Raw genomic sequence first — 21010 nt, forward strand, 5'->3', positions numbered from 1 at the left:
TTTCCTGTAGGTTGAAAAAAAAAAACAGCAAACTTCTCTTTCGATGCTGGTATGCTGTCGGAAGACAGCATGCATCTGACCTTCTACGCCAAGTATACGGAAAGCGACTTCCAATCTTGACGCAACGGTAGCGGCCACACTGAATTATCCTTACTTGAAACCTATTCATATTACGGCATCCACTTATCTGCCCTACGCGATGGTGCACACAGCCCCGCCACGGTGGCACAGCGCTCGATGGCTCAACCCGAAGGTCGCGAAATCGAATGCCAGCTGCGGCGGCTACATTTTCGATATAGAGGCGAAAATATTTGAGGTCGATAGGCTTAGATTGAGGAACACGTTAAAGAACTCTTGGTGGTCGAAATTTCTGGAGTCCTTAATGCGGCGTTTCTCATAATCATATCGTGGTTCTGGGACGTTAAACCTCATATATTATAATAATTATTATTAAGCATGGGATGCCCAGCAATGTTGCTGCCTTTCTATTTCAACCATTGCTGGCACCACATATTACTGGCGCCGTCTTCTTTATTGCGGTATTCCCGCCTCTTAACGTTATTCATTACAAAGTTTCCCAGCCGCAAGACCCATGCGGTTTTAGTTTTTGCTCGCGTTCGCAGTTACACCATCGGCGTATGCAGACCAGCAGAAATGGCAAGACTGCATGGTAACGTCATTTTGAACCACGTAGTTGTACTTCTAAAATCGAGCTCCCTGTACACAATGGACTCGTAGAACAAAGTTTTCCGGTACCCCTCACCTTTTCGCCGCTGGCGATGCCTCTTTCACAAGTTTTTTTTTTTTTACTCCGCGGTGGCGATACCAACCAATCGTAGTGCCCCATTGTCTCGTTGACGTAGAGATCGCATTAGTGTTCTTAGCATCACTTTCCCGTTTGACTCGCTATGAGACGCAAGCATGTCGTTCGCTTTAGAGTCACTGCACACGTTACATTTAGATAGCCACAGCTGTAGCTTATACAAACTCTGGTTCAGTCGAAGGAAGAGCAGCGAAAACTGAAGGAGCACCAACTCGCACAGAAGCGCAAATGGGCGTGAAAACGACGCGATGTCACTGCCACAAAACATATTGTTACGCACAAGGAGGACCAGGACGTATACGGCTGAAGGGGGCCGTTTATTTTGGTCGCGAAGAGAAGCGCCGGAGCGGCCAACAGGTTGATGATCGCAGTGTCCTCTTCTTCTTTCTTCCTCCAGCTTGGGGCAGCCAGCATGTTCAGCCATCTTCGTTTTCTTCTCAGGCATGCGTAACAATATATACAGCCATGCCCCTTGCTCCCATCTTTGCCAGATATGAATATTCATACAAGAAGTTACCTCGTGTTAAACGAGTACGCTGGCACCGAAGCATCGAACCTGTCCATAGGCTAATTAACTCAAATTAGTAGTTATCTTAATATCCTCGACGACGTATACGTATAGACTTGCAGTATGTTGTGCGCAGCCTGTCTGCATGATAACAACATCTTCGATTTTACGTCCCAAAATTACGACGATTATGAGAGACGCCGTAGTGGAGGACTCTGAAAATTTTGACCGCCTGGGGTTCTTTACCACGCACTGATATCACACAGAGCATGCGTGGCCCTCTACCATTTCACCTATACCGGAATACAACCACCGCGGTTCGTGTCAACATTCGAACACCACGTAACCACGTAATCCACCCTGGCGGACCAGCGTGCCTGCAAGAAAAAAAAATGTAGTGTTCTAAGAACAAGTATACCCATATACCTGCAGCAAAAGATGCAGGATCGGTGGGAAAGCGAAGGCCGCCAGAGTGCCACCCGTGTAGTAGATACCGTTGCCCGAGCCCCGATATTTCTTGAAGTACTTGCCGATGATCAAGTCGTTAGTAGGCATCACGATGCCGTTGCCGATACCTGAAAAAAACCGAAAGTGAAAATAAAGCACTTGAAAGAACGTTGTACCGGTGTTTCGGCAGTCCGGAAACGTGCATTCTCGCATGATCTGCGACTTATGGCTCGTCGCGTGCGCCGCTCTTCCAGTGATCACAAGGTCGAGGGCTTGATTCGCATATGCATTTCGGGAATACAAAAAGCATATATGCTCTTGCACCAAAGCAATGGTTAATGAGGAGAGTAGGTGGTGCGGAGGGGATGAGCGGCCCTATAAAACGCAGCGTATGTCATTCACCAAAATCTATCTCGTTATCAGACGCTACACCCTCAATCGAAAATGTTCCCTTACTGCTTTTTCCTTTCTTTCTTTCTTTCTTTCTGTCTTTCTTTCTTTCTTTCTTTCTTTCTTTCTTGCTTACATGTGATGAAAAAGAAGGAAACTAGGCCACAAAGCCATGCCATGACTATATCAAAATAATAGATGTGATAAACAACTGAGACAATTAGAATAACATAATAAGTTTCAGAGGTAACTATAGGTACCGGCTGAACACACACACACACACACACACACACACACACACACACGCACACACACATGCACACTCGCACGCACGCACGCACGCACGCACACACACACACACATGGCGTGAGGCGCTTACCACTGCATATTCCCAGCAGCAGGAAGATGGCTGTCATGTCCCCGGCAAAAGCGCAGCCTATCGCGCTTATCGCCGTCACGATGCTCCCCACAAAGGATAGCGCCATCAGTGGTACGTACTTCGTCAGTATGCCGACCACAGGACCTGCGAAGCCACACGAACCACGAAATGCATGTTTCATTTATTTCATTATTCTTATATATCAACAGATTTCCAAGTGAAGATATGCTATGACTTCGGAGATCGCTCTCTGTGAAGAACCAAAATTAAACTTCCCAGCGTGTACTATAAGCCGGCGCGTAGCCAAGTGATGACCGGAAGTATACTTCACTGGCTCGGCACTGATGATTTTTGTGATATACTTACAAAAAACCTTACCGGAGAAAAGAAGAATTTAGACAGTACACAGGCCAATGTTTTTCCCTTTAGGTTTTTGTGTTATAATTGTCGCGAAGAACAAAATAGGTACAGCAGATGCTCATTCTCCGTAATGAAATGGCTCACCCATGAGCCATGCGATGCTCGTGCCGACGCTGAGCACCCAGCTGCTTTGTTCGCGTGTGGCGCCGAACGCACGCAACAGTGCCACGTAGATGACTCCCGTAGATCGGCGGATGAGGCTACTCCAGAGCAAGTTCCACGCGCAGGCCACGGCCACCAACCAGGATCGCCGGCCGTCTGGTCCTGGCATCGGCCGTCTTTGCTTCTCGCGCTCACGCTGTTGCTGAGACTGGGGCAGCTGCTCGCATTCCTGACCTGACTCCATGTCCGTGTACAGCTGGCCCTCGCCGAGAGGGAGGAAACAGTCTCTAAGGATTACGGCAGCCCGTCATCTTCTTGTTTTACTCATAGTCATGCGGGCTGGACGTCTTTCCAGAGCTGCGGGCTGCCGCTGCGAAAAGTAAAGGAGGAGAAACCGGTAAACCTGGGTGTTTCTGAATGCAATTTGCTGGAGCGCGCTCTTTTACGGGGCATGGAAAAGACGCGTTATCTTTATAGGCGTCCTGCGTCAATGAATGCTAGCTTTCCGACCAAACGAAAAACTGAATATCTTAGTGAATGCGAGGCTTTAGGACACGACGGGTGTCTCTGACAGCCATCTCGAAGTCATGTAGGATATTTCCACTATTTACACCACGGTTTCGAAGCACGTGTTCTTGGAAACACAGTGACTGCATTTAGACCGGAGGGAAACGCCAAGACCCGCGTGCTTAGATTCAGGTGAACGTTAACTAAGTGAACTCCAGGGAGGTCAAAATTACACACGGAGTCCCACACTATATTGCCTGTCTGATTAAACATATTAAAGCGTGAAGCAGCACATGAATACAAGCAAACACACACATAAAAGGAATGATTTGACAGGACAACCACGATAAAATTAACCATTACCAAATCAGCCAACTTTCAACTTTATCGAGTCTCATACTTAACTCATATCGTGGTTTTGGCCCATAAACCTCCGGGTATTATTGTTACGCCTTTCTTCGAGCCGTAAATATTTGGGCTGCATGCATGCTTTGATGTCACGTCTATGCAAGTCATTCTTGTATTCCGCGCACAATTTACAAATGGTAAAACTTATGCATTACATTCCAGTCATATCGTGATGCCTGTATTCGAGAGTTTGATTAAAATAATGAGAAGCGCTTAAGAAATCCCGTCACGTAAAGTACATTCATATCGCACAGCCATGCACCCAACATCCATATCATCAAGTTTGACACAGCCAAAATAATTACGTGATTTATTATGAATGGAGACTGCAGAACATACGCTTACATGTCTCCCCTGAAAATACATCTGCGCTATGAAATATTGGTGAGGCACCTCGTTTGATGATAGACATTTGATGCAAAAAAAATGTGAACCAGAATTGTGATACGAGAAGAAATGCAAAACTGTGAAATTATAATAGTAACCTAAAATGATATTTGCATAAACATATAAACTATCCGGTGTCGTGCAAGGCAAAACAGAAAGGAAATACCCTTAAGTTCATGGCTATAGTGGTAAAATATTTGTTCAGAAATGCACCCCAATCACGTGCCGTACAAGTATTGCATTTCTGCCCCGCCGCGGTGGTCTAGTAGCTAATGGCTAATTCCAATGAGAGAGCAGGAGCACTCAAAAGCACGCTTAAAAGTGCTCTCTTTAGAGCCGGCGTGTTTCAGTGGTCTAACAGGTGCAGCACTGTCATCCATTGGCAGAGCGAGAGTGCTTTTGCTGTGCCGAGAGCAGCCAGCAGCAGTTTGCAGTGCTCCCGCCTGAAAATCGGAGTAGGCGCAGTACGACGAGTCACGTGGCCCTTGAACGTCCCAGTTTCCAAATTTTTCTTCAGCCGGCGAGCACAGGGGGGGGGGGGGGAGATTTTTAAAAGAAAAGAAGAGATAAGTTAGCCCTGTAACTGTCTCTCAGGGGGAGGACACCTCAGCAGTAGCTCACGAGGGGTGGGGGTAAAGGAGAGATTAAAAGAATATGATTAAAATGATATGAATAAAAGGTAAAAAAATAGAGAGAGAGAAAGGAGGAAGCGAGGCGCAGGGACAGCGAACGACGGAAGTAACGAGAAAATAGGAAAGATGAAGACGGTCGCAGGAGTCCGCGGACGAGGCACCACTCGACGAGAGCTCTTGTCGGCGTCAGGAGAAGGCATAGGGCGAGTCCAATCGGCCAGAGCTACGCTGCCGTCGAAGATCGGCGTCAGGAGATGGCGTTGGGCCAGCCCAGTCGGCCAGAACTACGCTGACGTCGGAGATGGCGAGGGCACAACTGGTCGGCACGAAATCCAGTGAGCGAGTGAGCGCGGCGGCAATGACAGCAACCATGTGTAGTTTGACACCGCTGTTATGGTAGCCACCATACCGCTGTTTAGTACGGATGACTACGATGACAGCTGGACGTCTGCCGAATGGGTCATTGCACAAACATACTAGATATTCGGATAATGAAGAACACGTGACTGACCGATTTCACGCGTATTTTGCTGCTGCCCTACAAAGAGTATGCCGGGGCTTGGAATGTTTCGGTCACATGGTCTCCCTACTCGTAACCTTTTCACCTGCCCTCCGGGATCACGGCGCATTCCAGTAGCAGGTTGAGTGGACCTGCTCTCAGTGCTCTGCCCCCCCCTCCGGGCCACTGCCCTGCCCCTCTAATCCTGTTCTCTCAATGGAATTCACCATAAGGTGCTTTGCTGCTGACCCGCAGGATGTCGGAAGGCGAAGATGCTGTTGGCCAGTGTGCTCAGATTTGGGGGCACGTTAAAGAACCCCAGGTGGTTGAAATTTCCGGAGCCCTTCATTACAGCGTCTCTCATACTTACATGGTGGTTTTGGGACGTTAGACGACACATATCAATCAAATCAAGTATTTCAGTTCTGACGAGACCAAACTGCGCGTGGAAAGCCGCCCCAGGAAAGCATACACAAGTGCAAAGGTTGTTGACCGTGAAATGCTTGAATACACGGAGGAAGTGACCGTGACATATTTTAAGCCTACCGAGATATACGCTTGCCTATGTGTAGGCGCGTAAGCTGCCATACATTACAGGGCTACACAGATTCGTACAGGTGAGGCGAAATAACGTCATTACAACAAAGATAACAACTGAGAACAGCACTCGGTGCGTGCGCGCAGATATACAACGGAAAACGCGGCTGTTCCACGGGCTCAGTCAGGGGTGCATCTGCAGTGTGCAGCGGGAAGCTATGGGAATAAAACAGGACAACACAAGCGAAAAGGCTGCGTTCATATTTCTATGGTGGGTCATTGCTGGTGACCACCTTTATTTTAATAGCTTAGGAAAGGTATAGCGTATATAAAGTGGTGCGGAGATTCATCATTCGATGCACACTTTTCAATAAATGTGAAGGGGAAGTTTAATGAAGGATTCGTAAGATTGTGTCTGCTGTCAAGGGGAACGTGTGTCTTATGCAATACACGTCTTTCTAGTTTTTTATTTGTTTGTTTTGTTGAGTATATTCGAGTTATGGGGACTGCTGGATTTACCACGTGTGCTTGGCCAGCAATGAAACCTATTCAAAACAATTTTTTAAGCTATAGATAAACACGCAAGGCAGAAGTTCAAAAGAAGAAGTAGGCTTCAAGAGATTAATAATCCTTGAACTATATTTGTCGCTGAAGCCAACTGAAGTTTCGGCCGGTGCGTCTTCTTCAGTCGCTGCCTCGAAGACAATACTACTATTTGATTTGATGAATTAGTATGCGTGATACTATTTATCACGTAACACACACACGCACAGAGAGATAGAGAGAGAGATTTACCTGCGTGCGTGTGTTTCTGAAACGCACAACGGCTGCACATAGCATTAACACCAAATCGGGCTCAGGCACGTTGCCCCGCCACGGTGGTCTAGTGGCTAAGGTACTCGGCTGCTGACCCGCAGGTCGCGAGATTAAATCCCGGCTGTGGCGGCTGCATTTCTGATGGAGGCGGAAATGTTGTAGGCCCGTGTACTCAGATTTGGGTGCACGTTCAAGAACCCCAGGTGGTCAAAAAGTTCCGGAGCCCTCCACTACGGCGTCTCTCATAATCAAACAGTGGTTTTGGGACGTTAAACCCCACAAATCATTCAATCAGGCATGTTGTTAGATATGCCACAAAGACAAGAACAGTATGACAGTCTGGTTGCTCAAAAATTAATGATGGCGACAGGCGTGGACAAACAAAATAGCACAAGAGAGGTATATTGATACATCCACAGATAATTTAGTGCTCGTGTCAAGTTCGCAAAAAACTACCTTGGAAGCTCCTTGCCCAATAACGAGCGATGTGGAATACTCAGAGAAGAAGAAGAAGAAAAGAATATGTGTTTCTGCTTTCACTGAGTCCTGAATCTCCACGCATATTGACACCTTTTAAGGAGGGAGACCCATTGACTCCTTCGGAGTCACACCACTCTCCGACGAGAGTTTGAGAATCTGCGAAAAAAGATCAAGTCTTCAAATAAAAAAGAGGCATTGATACGTGACAATTGGCGTGTCAGGACCGTGGGCGAGTAAATTCAGTGTTACCCGTCATCTCCCAGATGATGGTTTTGCTTCTCGGGCTCATTGTCGTTTAAAAGCTGCGACCATTTACATAAAAAAATAAAAATAAATGGTGGAGGTAGCATGCTCTACCAACAAATTTCATCTTGTCAATTAAAGTTAAAATATCATTAAAAGTGTCATCTATTTGTGTTGTGTGAGTTAATTAAGTTTACAAGTTCTCTACCTAACAGATCCAGAATGCCTGGTACGATGCACGCTCGCAATGCAGTGCAGTCAATATTCAACGGAAATGGCGGAGTCCTCAAAGTAGCCTGGAAGACAGCTTTCATTACTCTGGGTTGGACTTTTCCTCGGCTCATTTAATGGTAACCGAACTAGCTGTACAAGCACGTATGCATAAATGACAGGCGCATCGTGCTCTGTGTGGAACAGGCCCTCCACCATTGTTTATTCCTAACTGGCCGTCGTTCCTCTCCATCTTCCCTCGTTCTTTCACTCACTTTAACTCAGCGACGAGAGAGATTGTCAACTTAATTGGACAAACCACCTTTCGAATATTTCAGAGCACCCCCCGCTCCTTTACTCCCACTGATTTTTCAACTGCTTTTGCTTCACTGGCCGGGATGCCATAATGATCTGGACTGTTTCCAAGAATATTATTTTGTGAGTGTCTCTATTCTATTAAAGATGCCTTGCGGCAATTTTTAAGCGTTGTTAGAAAACGCTGCCGATCACTTCTAGAGGCTCGTGAGCACACGTGAGGCAAACGTTATAACGCAGCGCACAGCCTAGAATTTATTATTGTTTCTCAACGTCAGCTATGGAAATAGCTCTCTTTTCTCTCGAGGAATGATGCCATAAACCCCAATTGCCGCAAGCCAGAGTCCACAGCCATTGACTGATTTGAGCACCATGAATTACGTATTTATTGCGGCCGCAGCAGTATACGCTGCGACATAACCGCTCACGATCGCATTGAAAGTAAACCGCGTGTTCGAAGAAATAAAATAAGATAAAATAAAGTTCTCAAGGTCCTAACCCGTGAACGGACGCATCATCTTAAAAACTAGTCATCCCCCCCCCCCTATGCGAAGCTTTATTCGCGCTCGCTGCTACGAAAAGATGGAGACAAAGCGCTCGAAGCGTGAGACAAATTCCAGTAACTCTGCTCACGCTTGATGGCTTCAAAAAAAAAATGCGGCAGTTCATTCGTGAAGCAAAGAACTGATCTAGCTAATACTAATAACGTGCCGTCCCAAAACTACGATATGATTATAAGAGACGCCGTAGTGGAGAGATCCAGAAATTTCGACTATCTGGTGTTCTTCAGTGTGCACTCACATTTGGTGCACGTTGAAGAACCCCAGGAGGTCGAAATTTCCGGAGCCTTCCACTACGGCGTCTCTCATAGTCATACGGTGGTTTTGGAACGTTAAACCCGACATAGCAATCATATCAATCAAGTGTGCACTGACATAGCACAGTACACGGGCCTCAACAATTTCGCCTCCACCGAAATGGGACCGCGGCGGCAGGGATCGAACCGGCTACCTTCTGGTCAGCAGCCGAGCATCCTATAGCCATTGATACGCCGAGGTGGAGGAACTGCTTTAATAAAACCGTTTGATAATTGCTTGGAAAAATTCATCGGGGCCCCTTCAATGCATATAGTCAGTTTCGATGCGCATTTCTAGAGTGGATTTAGTTTCACATTTGGGCTGTCGTGCTGTGCCTCACGGTATTAATGCGTTGTATTTCTTTCCGCGTTACAAGTTTCCAGAACAGCAGCAACAAGGTAACAATAAAGTAAGATAGAGTCTGCGCGCATCGCCCGTGCACGCGAAAGTGTCTGATAGTTGATACGTGGAGTTTAACATCCCAAAACCGCCATATGACAATGAGAGACGCTGCAGTGGAGGGCTCCGGAAATTTCGACCACCTGGGGTTCTTCAACGTGTCGGAGCACACGGGCCTACAGCATTTTCGCCTCCATCGAAAATGCAGCCGCCGCAGCCGGGATTCGATCCCGCGACTTGCGGATCAGCAGCCGAGTACCTTATAGCCACGAGACCACCACGGCGGGACACGAGAAATTGTCTTGTGCGATACAATATATGCATTCAGTCCTCACTCCTCGCATCAAACTGCAAAATTGTTAGGGGCCGGAAGTTGCCGTAGTCTCCAACTCTCTAATAAAATGATGTTTGCGATACCGCATGAGTATATTAAAGTGACGATTTACACTGAAGAAGCTTTCTGTTGCGTATAAACAGGCTGCCCCAGATGTAAACGAGCCGTTTTCTAAATAGCTACCAAAACGATAAAGAAAAATATTTTCTAGTTAGTCAAGTTATTAGTACGAAACATTGCGCAGCTAGTGGAAGAATACAGATCCCCGAATGCTACACCATCCTCTATTCGTGTAACCCCGCACTGTCACATTCTTTTTTGCTTTTTTTTTATTTAAGCTTGGCTAGCATTAGCTAGAGCGGGACTTTTTTTTTTTTGCGAGGCACGAATACACGCGTTACGCAGCTGACGATCGTGGATGTGGACACGGGGCTCAACAAATTTCGTAGCTGCATGGAGTTCATAAAGGCGGGATATAATAAATGCCAAAATCACAGGAAGTATTTAGGCGTTGATGCACTTTCTTTGTTGGATTCAGGCTATACAACGTTCAAGATTGTAAACTATAGAGAATCTCACTAAAAGGCTACCACTCCCGCAAGAGATCTGAGCCAACCACCAATCGGAAAATAATTTTTGTCGAAAGAAAAACGGAGTCACAGTCGCGCACGGAGCTCACGTTTCCACGAGTATCTCCTCCGTCGCGTTCCCGACCGGCCGGCACAAGGTGTACGCCACCAGTGTTGGCAGATAAAAGACGCGTCGTATAGAGGCAGCACGACCGCAACAATAACTGCGGCTAGCGCGGGTAACGATCGATACAAAGGGTGGCAATGACAGGACTCGCTATTGTGTCGTTGTATTATGTTATAGTCACGTGACTACGTATGGGGAGACGGTATCGATGCCGTTGCTTTGTCAATGAAAATGACCGGTATCTACCATGCGTATGACGTCACGGCGTACGGCGCGTTCCTGCCCATACGCACGTGCAATGTTTCGGTACGTACTGCGTACAGATAAGTATCGGCTATTCTTCAACTCGACTTGGCTGCTGAGCGATTATAGAGACCTCCAAACAATCGATTACAATAAAAGGAAAAAGCAGACATTGTGTTGGCCTATATCTTGTTGCTATCTCCTTGATGTGGATTTAAGTACGTCTTCGAGAGGGCGTGGCGTCCTTGACCTGCTTGTTAAGCATGATTACTCTCTCTTCGTTATCCGCATGAGACCGTGTTCGAGGTTACGTACTTTAGACAAAACAGCGATGATAGCACGATAACGCCGATGGAGTGCGATATCATAAGCGTGGTGATTCTTATCTAATTGTCATAGGCTATTGGAAGGGGCGTTGACTGTAAGAGGCATATAGAAAGAGCTATAGGGACCAGTGCATATGTGCGAAGTATAGTAACTCTCTATCAAACATTTGTATTGTTCAAGCGTCTCGAATACTCACAAAGGAAGGAAAATATACGGTATATAGAACCGAAAGTTGGGAGAGTTCGTGGCTATTTGTAGTGAAATTTCAGCGTTAACAAAAGACAACGACTAATTGAAGTGACCAAGCTCTAGCTTTTTTTTTCTTTTCATTTTGTTCATGTCTTTCGTTTGCTCGCGCTGTAATCTCCCTACGAAAGACAAAACAGGCTAACACGAATCTACTCTTTTTAAGGTCGATGTTCACAGGCGTTCATTTCCCCATATCTAGCGTGTATTTCCTTTTGTTGCAAAACTACGCACGCTATACTTCTATGCGAAAAACGCCACGTCACTCTGATAAAAGCATGCTTGCGATCTCAAAGTACGGGTTCGCCGCGCGTTAAACAAAGGAAAAGCACTCGAGGTAGATGACTCCAATAGAGATAGATGTGGGGCGAACGAGTGGGGATAAGGTCGCACCGAGTGCAGAGATCTATGAGCTATAAAGGAAAAAAAAAAGTTCTGAAATAGGAAATGCCAAACAACGTTACTAGAACCAGGTCCCAAACTCATAAAATTATACTGGACGACTCCACCCCCTTTCTTCTTCGCCCATCTGCCACCCCGGAAAATAGACAGATAAGTAATCATAAGCACTGCATATATCACAAGCGTATGCTACAAGCAGAGTGAAAATGGGAAAGGGTGGTATTTCATTGTCACGTATAGACCCCATACAAGATGACCACGAGATCGATTGGTTAACTACACAGAAAAAAAATTAATAATGGAGACAAAACGTTGTATGAGGTTCATGCCCTTACGCTCCCACTAAACACTTTCGAAGAGCGCACACTGTAAAATTTATTCTTTTTAAAACATGTAAACATCTATCTACCTTCTATCTGTTCGAACACGGATCAGTTTGAGAGGTCGTCTATCAAATATATGTTCAACGAATCAAGTGTTATATAGAATATGCTATTTCTCGCACTAAGAGAAACTTGCGGCAACATGCTCCTCTGGCGCGTCAGAATTATCGCAGTATATAGGCTTGCAGCTATGGAATTCATTTATGTATGCATAGTTCACGAGGATACACCGAAAATCAAGCAGTAGCAGCTGATGCGTATGCACACGACATGCCCGTGTGGTGTGGGTTGTTTACTGAGAATAACGTGGGGTGTTTTCGAATGGTGTGGGGTGTTTTACTGATAATAAATAATAAGAAAGATGTTTTTCGGAACCTTCAAAAGTGCCCCATCCCCCCCACCCACTCACCCCAAAAAAAGTTCTGGCTACGAGCCTGGCACGTAAGCATGTGCCGTCAACGAAATAATTTTATGAGGTTAGGAGTTGGGAGTAGTGAGGAATAAGAATGGGAAAAGGATTATACTATGCAAAGGACTGAGAATACGTATGAAAATATATAAGAATATAGGAATAAATAATCACCTCCGAATTCACAAATTGAATGATGTTGGAGGAGCTTGCTCGATTGCTTGCAGGAGCAGGGGACGTTTCTTGGAGGGACCATTTCTGTTGGAATGCTTGTTAACAGGACGGCACATGATGTGTACGTCGAAGGCAGCGTTATCGGGCACGTTCCGCGGCCGCCACTGCACAGTGTTGGCCACGTCAATCGGCACCCTAACAATGGCATCTCTAACGAAAAGGACGCATTATACTTTACTTATATATGAGGTTTCACGTCAACTTGGCTCTTGCATTAAGGTTTAAAAGAGGTACAGCGACAAGCCGAGCATGTAAACGAGCCACAAAATCTAGTCGTTGCAAAATTTAATAGAGAAAATTGATTGATATGTGGGCTTTAACGTCCCAAAACCATCGTGTGATTATGAGAAACGCCGTAGTGCAGGGCTCCGGAAATTTCGACCACCTGGGGTTGTTTAACGTACGCCCAAATCTGAGCACACGGGCCTACAACATTTTCGCCTCCATCGAAAATGCAGTCGCCACAGCTGGCATTTGATCCCGTGACCTGCGGGTCAGCAGCCGAGTACCTTAACCACTAGGCCCCCGCGGCGGGGCTAAAATAGGAGAGACACACTGGTTCTGCTTGTGGGGCTCACGTTAAAGAACCCATAATTGCCGGAGCCCTCCTGTATGGCGTCTCTCATAATCACATGGTGGTTTTGGGACGTCAAACCCCATATATCATTCGATCATCAATGCCTGTACGGCTGCTTAGCGTTTCATACAGCTATGCCCACTTTATGACTGAACACGCATTGCAACAATACAGCATGTGGTATCACATTCTGTACAGGCATGTGGTACCGCAACACTTTCTGATGCTTCAGTGTGTGTGTTTTGCCCTACATTCTACTAAATATGTGTTGGAAAACGTAGGCGTAGCCAGAGTTTCCAAGGGGAAAAGGGGTTTGGTTCCCTCCCCCGAAAATCTTCAATTTAGCGCATACATATATGTGCACATCATCATTCATCATCAGCCTGACTGCGCCCTGTTGTGACTCGGGTGCGTGGGTGCCGTGCTCCCTCCCAAGCACTAACTCCCTCTATATAGATATAATAAAGTTTTAGGGGCGAAGCTCCTTAAAGCGGCACCCGTTCGTTCCTCGTAGTAGTGCGTAACATGTTTTAAGCTTTGACCTGAAAGGTGGTGCCGGTGGGAGATTTCTCCATGCATTGTTGAACAATAAAAAATTCGCAGCGTGCGCGCTAACTAAAAGCCGAATTCTCCTGTCTCTCATTTCCTATTAGCAGCCATTGGTGTGTACATTGAGCACTATCTGACAACAAATAGTTGCTACGTTATACTCGCTGGCCGTAACCTTCTTGGTTTTAGAAAGGTTTAGCAAGCGTTGGGCCGCAGTGCCATGAATACAATGAACTAGTATATATCGCGAACTCGAGGTGGTTAAAGGTGGGAAGTAGACACGAAGCGCAAGCCGTAAGAAAGTGTGCGTGCGCCACCTCTCATTTAGTCCTTGGAATGTCCGCTGGAGGGCGGTGCTTCTATATGTGGAATATATGATGAAAAGATGCGTGATGGTGGTACTTAGAGTGTTGACTAGGTGGACGAATGAACACACAGACAGAAACATGAACGGACGCACGAATGGCTGCACGGACAGATGGACGCATGGACGGTTGAACGGATGGACGTGCGGACGCACGAACAGACGCACGTACGGACGGGCGGATGGACGCCTGGACGGTCACACAGACGGACGCATGAGCGGACGGAAGCAAGAACGAATGGACGAACGGATGCTTCGCCCCACTCTCCATCATTCACCCCATGGGCCGTGGATATGCTGCCATTTCTCTTTCTCTCTCTCTCTCTCCCTCTGGGTGCCAGGCTGGCCACGAGTAGTATAGTCGGGCAGCGTTCCCCCGTTTTGAAATCAATCCCAACGCCCTTTGCTCAGAATGAGCGTCCAGCACCGGGAAGCGACAAAAGGATTGGAATGTGGCAACTTCGACTGTCCGTGAGCCAATAAAGGCGCGTGTACACCAGAGAGACACGACACTGACATGACCCCGACGAAAATACCAGGCAGACGCAAACCAGTGGCTGACGAGTCGCCCACCAACGAAGTCGGCAGACCCCATGGTCGCACTAGGCCGACGACGACGACGACGCCTCAAAAGACAGCATTTCATCGTAGTGTATGTAACATGACAGCATTTCATTGAAGTGTAACATGATGATGTAACATCGTAGTGTAACTTGATCGCAGTGTAACACGTTGGGTAAGAGAATTGAATGTTGAATGAGTTCATAAACGATTCATAACAAATTTTCATCATTTGGGGCACGAAGACTGCCGCATTAGACGGAAGAAGCAGCTTTAGGGCAAGTTGTCATCCGTCGTCTGCTCTACAAATGAATTGCTGTGCGCCGCATCTCGGAGGCAATGCTTTAGATCATATGGTTCAAAGTAGGGACAAAGATTGCGCCGCCCGTAATTTTATCGACAAAAACATGGTGAATTTTATTTTAACGTACTATACTTCAGTTTTGCATTTGCACTGTGGATACTTATGCGCAAGTATCCACAGTGCTGCAAACACATGGCCGTCACAGCAGCTCCATCTGAGTGTCAGCAATGGAGAGGCACCACATATTAGAAGTCTCAGTTGTCTACGTATAAGAGTGAATTCAGACACTGTAGAATACCGTGTTCAAAATAGTTACTCCTATCTGCTAAAACAGCCTTTCTTCACCAAATGCGGTCACGTTTGCTCGCGTTTGAAGCTTATTGCCGCTGTTCCGTTCCGATTTATAGATTTCTCCACTTATCAGCGCATTCTCGAAAAGCTCTGATTTGTACCACGAATATTGTCGCTAAAAACAAAATAATGCAACATGTTTTTCTATATTACTGTATGATGGCCTTCGGTTGTCTATTTACGAGATTTTAAGAAAAATCGAAGATGGGTTTTTTTTTTATTATTAAAATTTCAGTGGAGTACACTTTTGCCAATATGAGAACTTTGAGGCAATATATAAAAATTTACATTTGCCCTACGGCAGCAATAATTTATGTACCTAATGAACACACTATATTCTTAAAACGTGTCAAGTTTGAAAACGCTGCTTGCATTACTTTCGGAGAAAAAAAATGAGGAATACGTAACTTATTTTAAACTGTCGCAAAATTAGACATTTTTAAAAGCTATTTTCTTAAGGTCTACAAACTTGAAACCGTATGAATTCATTCTTCATTAGACATGCATTTCAGGTAGAAAAATATCTTCCTTGAAACAAACATATTTGTCTTTTTATAGCATCTGCAATTTTCGAAATTGACAAGTGACGAAATAGGTGGCTCCGTGTTGGTGAAGTTTAATATTTTTTTTCTCGTAAGTTATGTCGTTAATCATAAAACGAAGTTGACTTTCGGTCTACCTGGTGAGAGGTGCACGAAATATAAAATACTCAATGAAATCTAAAATATCAACTTTTGGACCCGTGTCGATCTCTCGTGGAAAAACCCAGTGGACATAGGCCGACGACAAGAGAAGAGACGCTCCTAAAGACAGCCCGCAGACCAAAATCGGGGTCGTGTCTCTTTAGTGTTCGCTAAGAAATGCTTCCCATTTAAACAAAAGAGGGGAATGCTACAACACGATATGGTGGCACCGAATATCATCTGCAATATAGTCTATACGGACCTTTAAACACCGACAACTCTAATGGTGCGTTCTACACTCTTTTCAAAACTTTCCACCGCAAGTGTGTCTTCCTGTGACCTCACTGTAAATAAATAAATGAATAAATAAATAAATAAATAAATAAATAAATAAATCATACATCAAATGATGCATGAATGCTATCAGGCCTGGCAATGCTCAATTTGAGTTGAGAGAATGTCGCAGCATCACTTTTTTTTTCATATTACTATTTATAGCAGCATGTTTTTAATGAGTTGCATTACTTTCACAGCACTTTACAGACAATTAGTTTGCCTGTATTACGTCTATTTTCGCTTTGTACTTCTGTATTGCACATGTTCACTTTTTCTGCCTTATTCTGTTTAGCGGAGAAATATTCTCCCCGTTATAATGTCTTCTTGAGATTAGCAGTATATTTAAATAAATGAAAAGTACTCGCATGTTGAATGCCAGCTAACTGCCTCGTATGCATATGCTTTACTTACCTGTCCTACTGTCAGATGTTCCAGGTACTATGCGCCTAACGCTGCTCTGGTAGCATTAGACAGCCCGTCTTGAGCGCGCGACGGCATGCTTCGCATAGAGGTCGAACTTTTCAGACAGATCGAGACCACGGAGAGGTACGCAACGTGGCTACGAAAATAACTAACAACGTGGTGCGCTCCCGTTGCCTATTGAGCATATACCAACTGAGTACAGGCGTCAGACGTCATTTTCTCATGTCTCCTATCAGAATAAACGTGCGTGATGTGTGCCCGTGTTATCTCTGACCTGAAAATCTTTCGTCGCGGAATGACGTCTGGCACAGGAAATGTCTCGAGTGCCGCCGAGTGATTTCGTTAGAATGACGTGTGTTGCAATCACGTGAAAGGAGTGATACAGAAATCACAAGCAGCACAGTTCTTACTGCTCCAACCTGTCTTCGCTCATGCGTCTGCACGACACGTATGATGTCTTGGCTTCGTGACCTATCCACGCACCCTTGTTTGCATCGATAGGGCTGCAAGTGAAAATAATCCATATTGTCAGGTTTATCTGCATCGGGTTGTTTGATTTCTTTTTCTTTCTTCAGGAAAGTAATGCGCGCACTTGTAGATGAGGTATATACGGGTATTTGCCGTGGTTGATTAGTGGTTATGACGAACGTGCTGTTTTCGTGGGAGCACGTGCACACCTGGTTCGATTACTTGACTCAATGACCGCATTCCAGTCAGACCTAAACTCAGTAAGCCTATGGTATATCCTCTATACATTTTATCAAAGACACGTGGCCTTATTTCTCTACTGTTCCTTGGTGACAAGGTCGTGAGGTCACAGATGATTCAAGGCATCGTGTGTATGCGAGTTACGTGGGTAAGGCTACTTTTACATTCTCCTGACATTGATCTACATTCCGGTGCACGTTACATCAACTCTCGCTGAATATCTTGCGCAAACTACGAGTCCCAGAGATAGGATTCAATTATGGCCAAGTGCATGCTATACGAGTTTAACGCCATGGTTTCGGTTTAATATATTAATATCCAGAGTTTTACGTGCCAAGGCCACGATATGATGGCGACGCCCGCCGAAGTGAAGGGCTCCGAAAATTTGGACCACCTGATGTTCGTTAACGTACACTGGCATTACCCAATACAAAGGCCTCCACAGAATATTGCACTGGACGCAAATGCGACCGCCGTGTGTGGAGTCGAACCCGTGACTTTTTGGGCACGCACAGCCGTTGATCGTAGCACTTTACTACCGAGGCGGGCGTGCTTTTGATTTCGGTGACTGTTCGATACAGTATACGCTCCAGTCTACACAGATGCCAAAAGATGGACTGCAACTTACCCATGCTCGGAAAATCTGCAGCACACGCACACAGAAAAAAACACTAATCGCAGCAAGTCGGATGTCGTAGAGTCAAAAGCGCATCACCTTACAACATTTCTCTTATTTATCCAGTCGAACGACGATCGAACATACCGACGATCTGCGGGTTCCTCCGCCGTGTGGGACACACGTGCACACGCTCGCCGCTGCGAACGCAACTCGGACGTCTGGCGTGCAATTCAGCCTTGGATTCGCGCAATTACGCTACGACGTCTTTGTGCAAGCAGCGGGAGATTCCACGATCCGATGGCCGCGTGACCTTGGTCGCTGCAGCCGCCACGCAACGAAGCACCACATTCATTTAAAATTTCAGGAGGAAGTGTATACACGTCCTAGCTCACCGCGGTGGTGACGTCGCAGCGGGAAAGCCGTGCAAAGAGCATTAAAATATAGTTGCAGCGAGCGGAAGGGTGTTTATGCTCTACATACGTTAAACCTGGCAAGGGGCGACGCATGCACTGCGCGCCTGTGTTTCCCACCGTAAAATATTTACTCTTAACGGCTTTGCTCGCTTCTGGCCCACTAACACACCTAACTCTGCAGGTATGTTGCAAGAAGTGGTGTTACAAACAGCTGCGTTTACCGCACAGAGAGGCACGTTTGTGCCTCCGGTGTTGGATAAGAAACTATATTGCCTTGGTAAATTTCGTCGGGGATTCCAACACCACTGCTGAGCCATGCAAACATGATGTTTTAGGCCGCATGGACCAGTGGCGAGCAGTAGGGTCTATAACCAATTGTCGTGGCGCTTACCCATTTATGATGGACCGTGATGGCGACATGACAAGCCGAGACCCCGAGTTGCTTCACCCCACGTAACACAATGCACTACACTCCTGGTAGTAAGACAAACCGGGCTCACTGGAATACGCGCAAGGCCTTTCTTTGCACATTCGTTTGCCACGTTCCTAAGGAGCTTCTCCGCATGCGACACAAGCAAGCATAAACGCAAGGCACACTGGACATCTCGCTTGAGAAAGTGTACTGACGTCATTCGTTCTCGGATTTCCACTCTTCTCCGTGATGGGAAAAGGGTACACACTGAGAACGAATGACAACTGACGAAAAATAAAATAAAAAGACAGATATGATAAGAGAAGAACTGCGTCTTCTCAACTCCCCAGTGCGCGCTCATCTGCGATGTAACTGTGAAACTGGAACTCGCCTCCTTCGTATTCCCTTCGAGCACTGCATGCGTGACTTTCTTCTCTGGCCTCTTTCGCGAGAGTACAGAAGGGAAAAAACAGTCGACTCGGCACTGCTATTGACCCTTCGCCCTCGATCACTTAACTTCTTCTTAGCGCTCGTCACTTCCTTCTTTTGTTTCTTTGTCAAGCCCTAACGAGATTTCTACGAGGCAATCATGCTGTTTTTTTTTTTTGTCGGCACCCTCCATTGCGCGACAATGCCTACAGAGAAAGAGGGCGCAGAAGGAGAGAGAGAACACGTGGCGTCGCGTGACATTGAGCAAAATGGCCAAAGATGCTTGACCAAGGGCGGCGTGGGACTGCCTGTAGGCTCGGCCCTCGGGCAAGACAATGGCGACGTTACAGGAAAGGCGGCTGGGATCTCCTCGATTATTCGCCATAAGATCTGCCAGGTCTTCGTTCCCCGTTACACGGTACACCTCCTTGTCATTGTCCTCGCTTGCTCTATTTACCCGGATGTTTTTTTTTTCCTTTGGTCCCCCCTGTGCAGCTCTGTCATAATTTTCATACCGGTATTTGACTTCTTTACCTACATTACCCAGTCCCAATTTCTGCTTTTATCGGGACTGTTTATCATAATAGACTGAACGACGTGGCATAGAAGCCAGGCTACGTGACCTGGATTCAAGGCCACTGAGAGAAAAGAAGATCCAGGGACCTTGGCCTACGGCCTCGCATATGCGCGACGTCCGGAAAGCCCTCTTGTGCTTCTTGAAAACCACCGAACTTCACGAGCGCATGTAAATTATGACAGCTCGAGTTCGTTTTGTGTAGTTTCAAGCTGTCTGTTTAATCATCTCTTTCTTACTCGCCTTCTCTAGTCTCTATCATTTCCTTTCTATTTTTACCCTTTCCCCACTCAAAGCGTGGGGTAGCCAAGCGAGCCAAAGCTTGATTAATTTCCCTGCCTTTCCTATTCGTTTCTCTCTCGCTCTACTTTAATGCAGCGAGGCTGTCTACATGCCGAGTCCAAAGGACGTCCGTAGGCAAGCCATACCTGTCACAGTCTACGGCAATTTCAGCTATATGTAACGGAAACTAAAGAAACCCCAGTAGCCATCATCGCTGCACTGAAAATGACGAAGAGCCCTCGGGCAAAAATAGTTGACCACCATCGCACCCTGCCAACGTGAATGTCCAGTGAAGCTGTATCAAACACCGCACATACTGATTTAAGGGTGGAAGGTATGTCTTTATCACTTTCGAGTAATGGTAGTGATATTCACTTTGTGGTCGCTCTGGTAAAGAGAATGATTGGTTCAGCGACCATTTCCAGCTAGACGAATTTGTTCCTTTTGTCCAGGGTTGTATTCACGCTGTTTTTCTTTTGTATTTAATTTCCGTGTCTGAGTCTTTTAATGAACTGAATGAGTTGCTAAGCTGGTCTCATTTAGCACATAATTGATATCGCTCAAACTATAAAATAAACACCTTTGCGATGGATTTTCATTGTTAGCTTTCACGTTTTGCTGCCCATTTCAGGCGTCAGTGCACTTATGCGCAACGGGTGGAACACCACAGTGACTGCATGATCTGTTTCCAGTAACCGGGCGCCTTCGACTAGTCTAACCTCTCAGTATCACCTCTGAGCCATCAGTCTGCGCTGAGCTTTACATTGCCTTTGATCAAGTGCAGAACAAACT

At 46.1% G+C, this 21010-nt stretch overlaps 1 protein-coding gene across 12 annotated transcripts in view; it reads right to left on the reverse strand.

The window, feature by feature from the left end:
* Positions 1-21010, reverse strand: part of LOC119186718 (uncharacterized) — a 36303-nt gene that overhangs the window by 12257 nt on the left and 3036 nt on the right. The window contains exons 1-5 of one of the 12 annotated variants that reach the window (XM_075889919.1): positions 18913-19106; positions 12574-12737; positions 3052-3439; positions 2548-2691; positions 1758-1906 (exon numbers count right to left, since the gene is read on the reverse strand). In XM_075889919.1, the coding sequence (XP_075746034.1) occupies positions 1758-1906; positions 2548-2691; positions 3052-3313 (555 nt within the window). In that variant the 5' untranslated portion in view covers positions 3314-3439; positions 12574-12737; positions 18913-19106. Of the gene's footprint in view, positions 1-1757; positions 1907-2547; positions 2692-3051; positions 3440-10372; positions 10514-12573; positions 12738-16769; positions 17086-18117; positions 18389-18912; positions 19107-21010 lie in introns of those variants that run through there. The other 11 variants (XM_075889920.1, XM_075889917.1, XM_075889921.1 and 8 more) reach the window with 11 other exon arrangements.

The sequence above is a fragment of the Rhipicephalus microplus genome, chromosome 3, assembly GCF_043290135.1.
Source record: "Rhipicephalus microplus isolate Deutch F79 chromosome 3, USDA_Rmic, whole genome shotgun sequence".
NCBI lineage: Eukaryota > Metazoa > Arthropoda > Arachnida > Ixodida > Ixodidae > Rhipicephalus > Rhipicephalus microplus.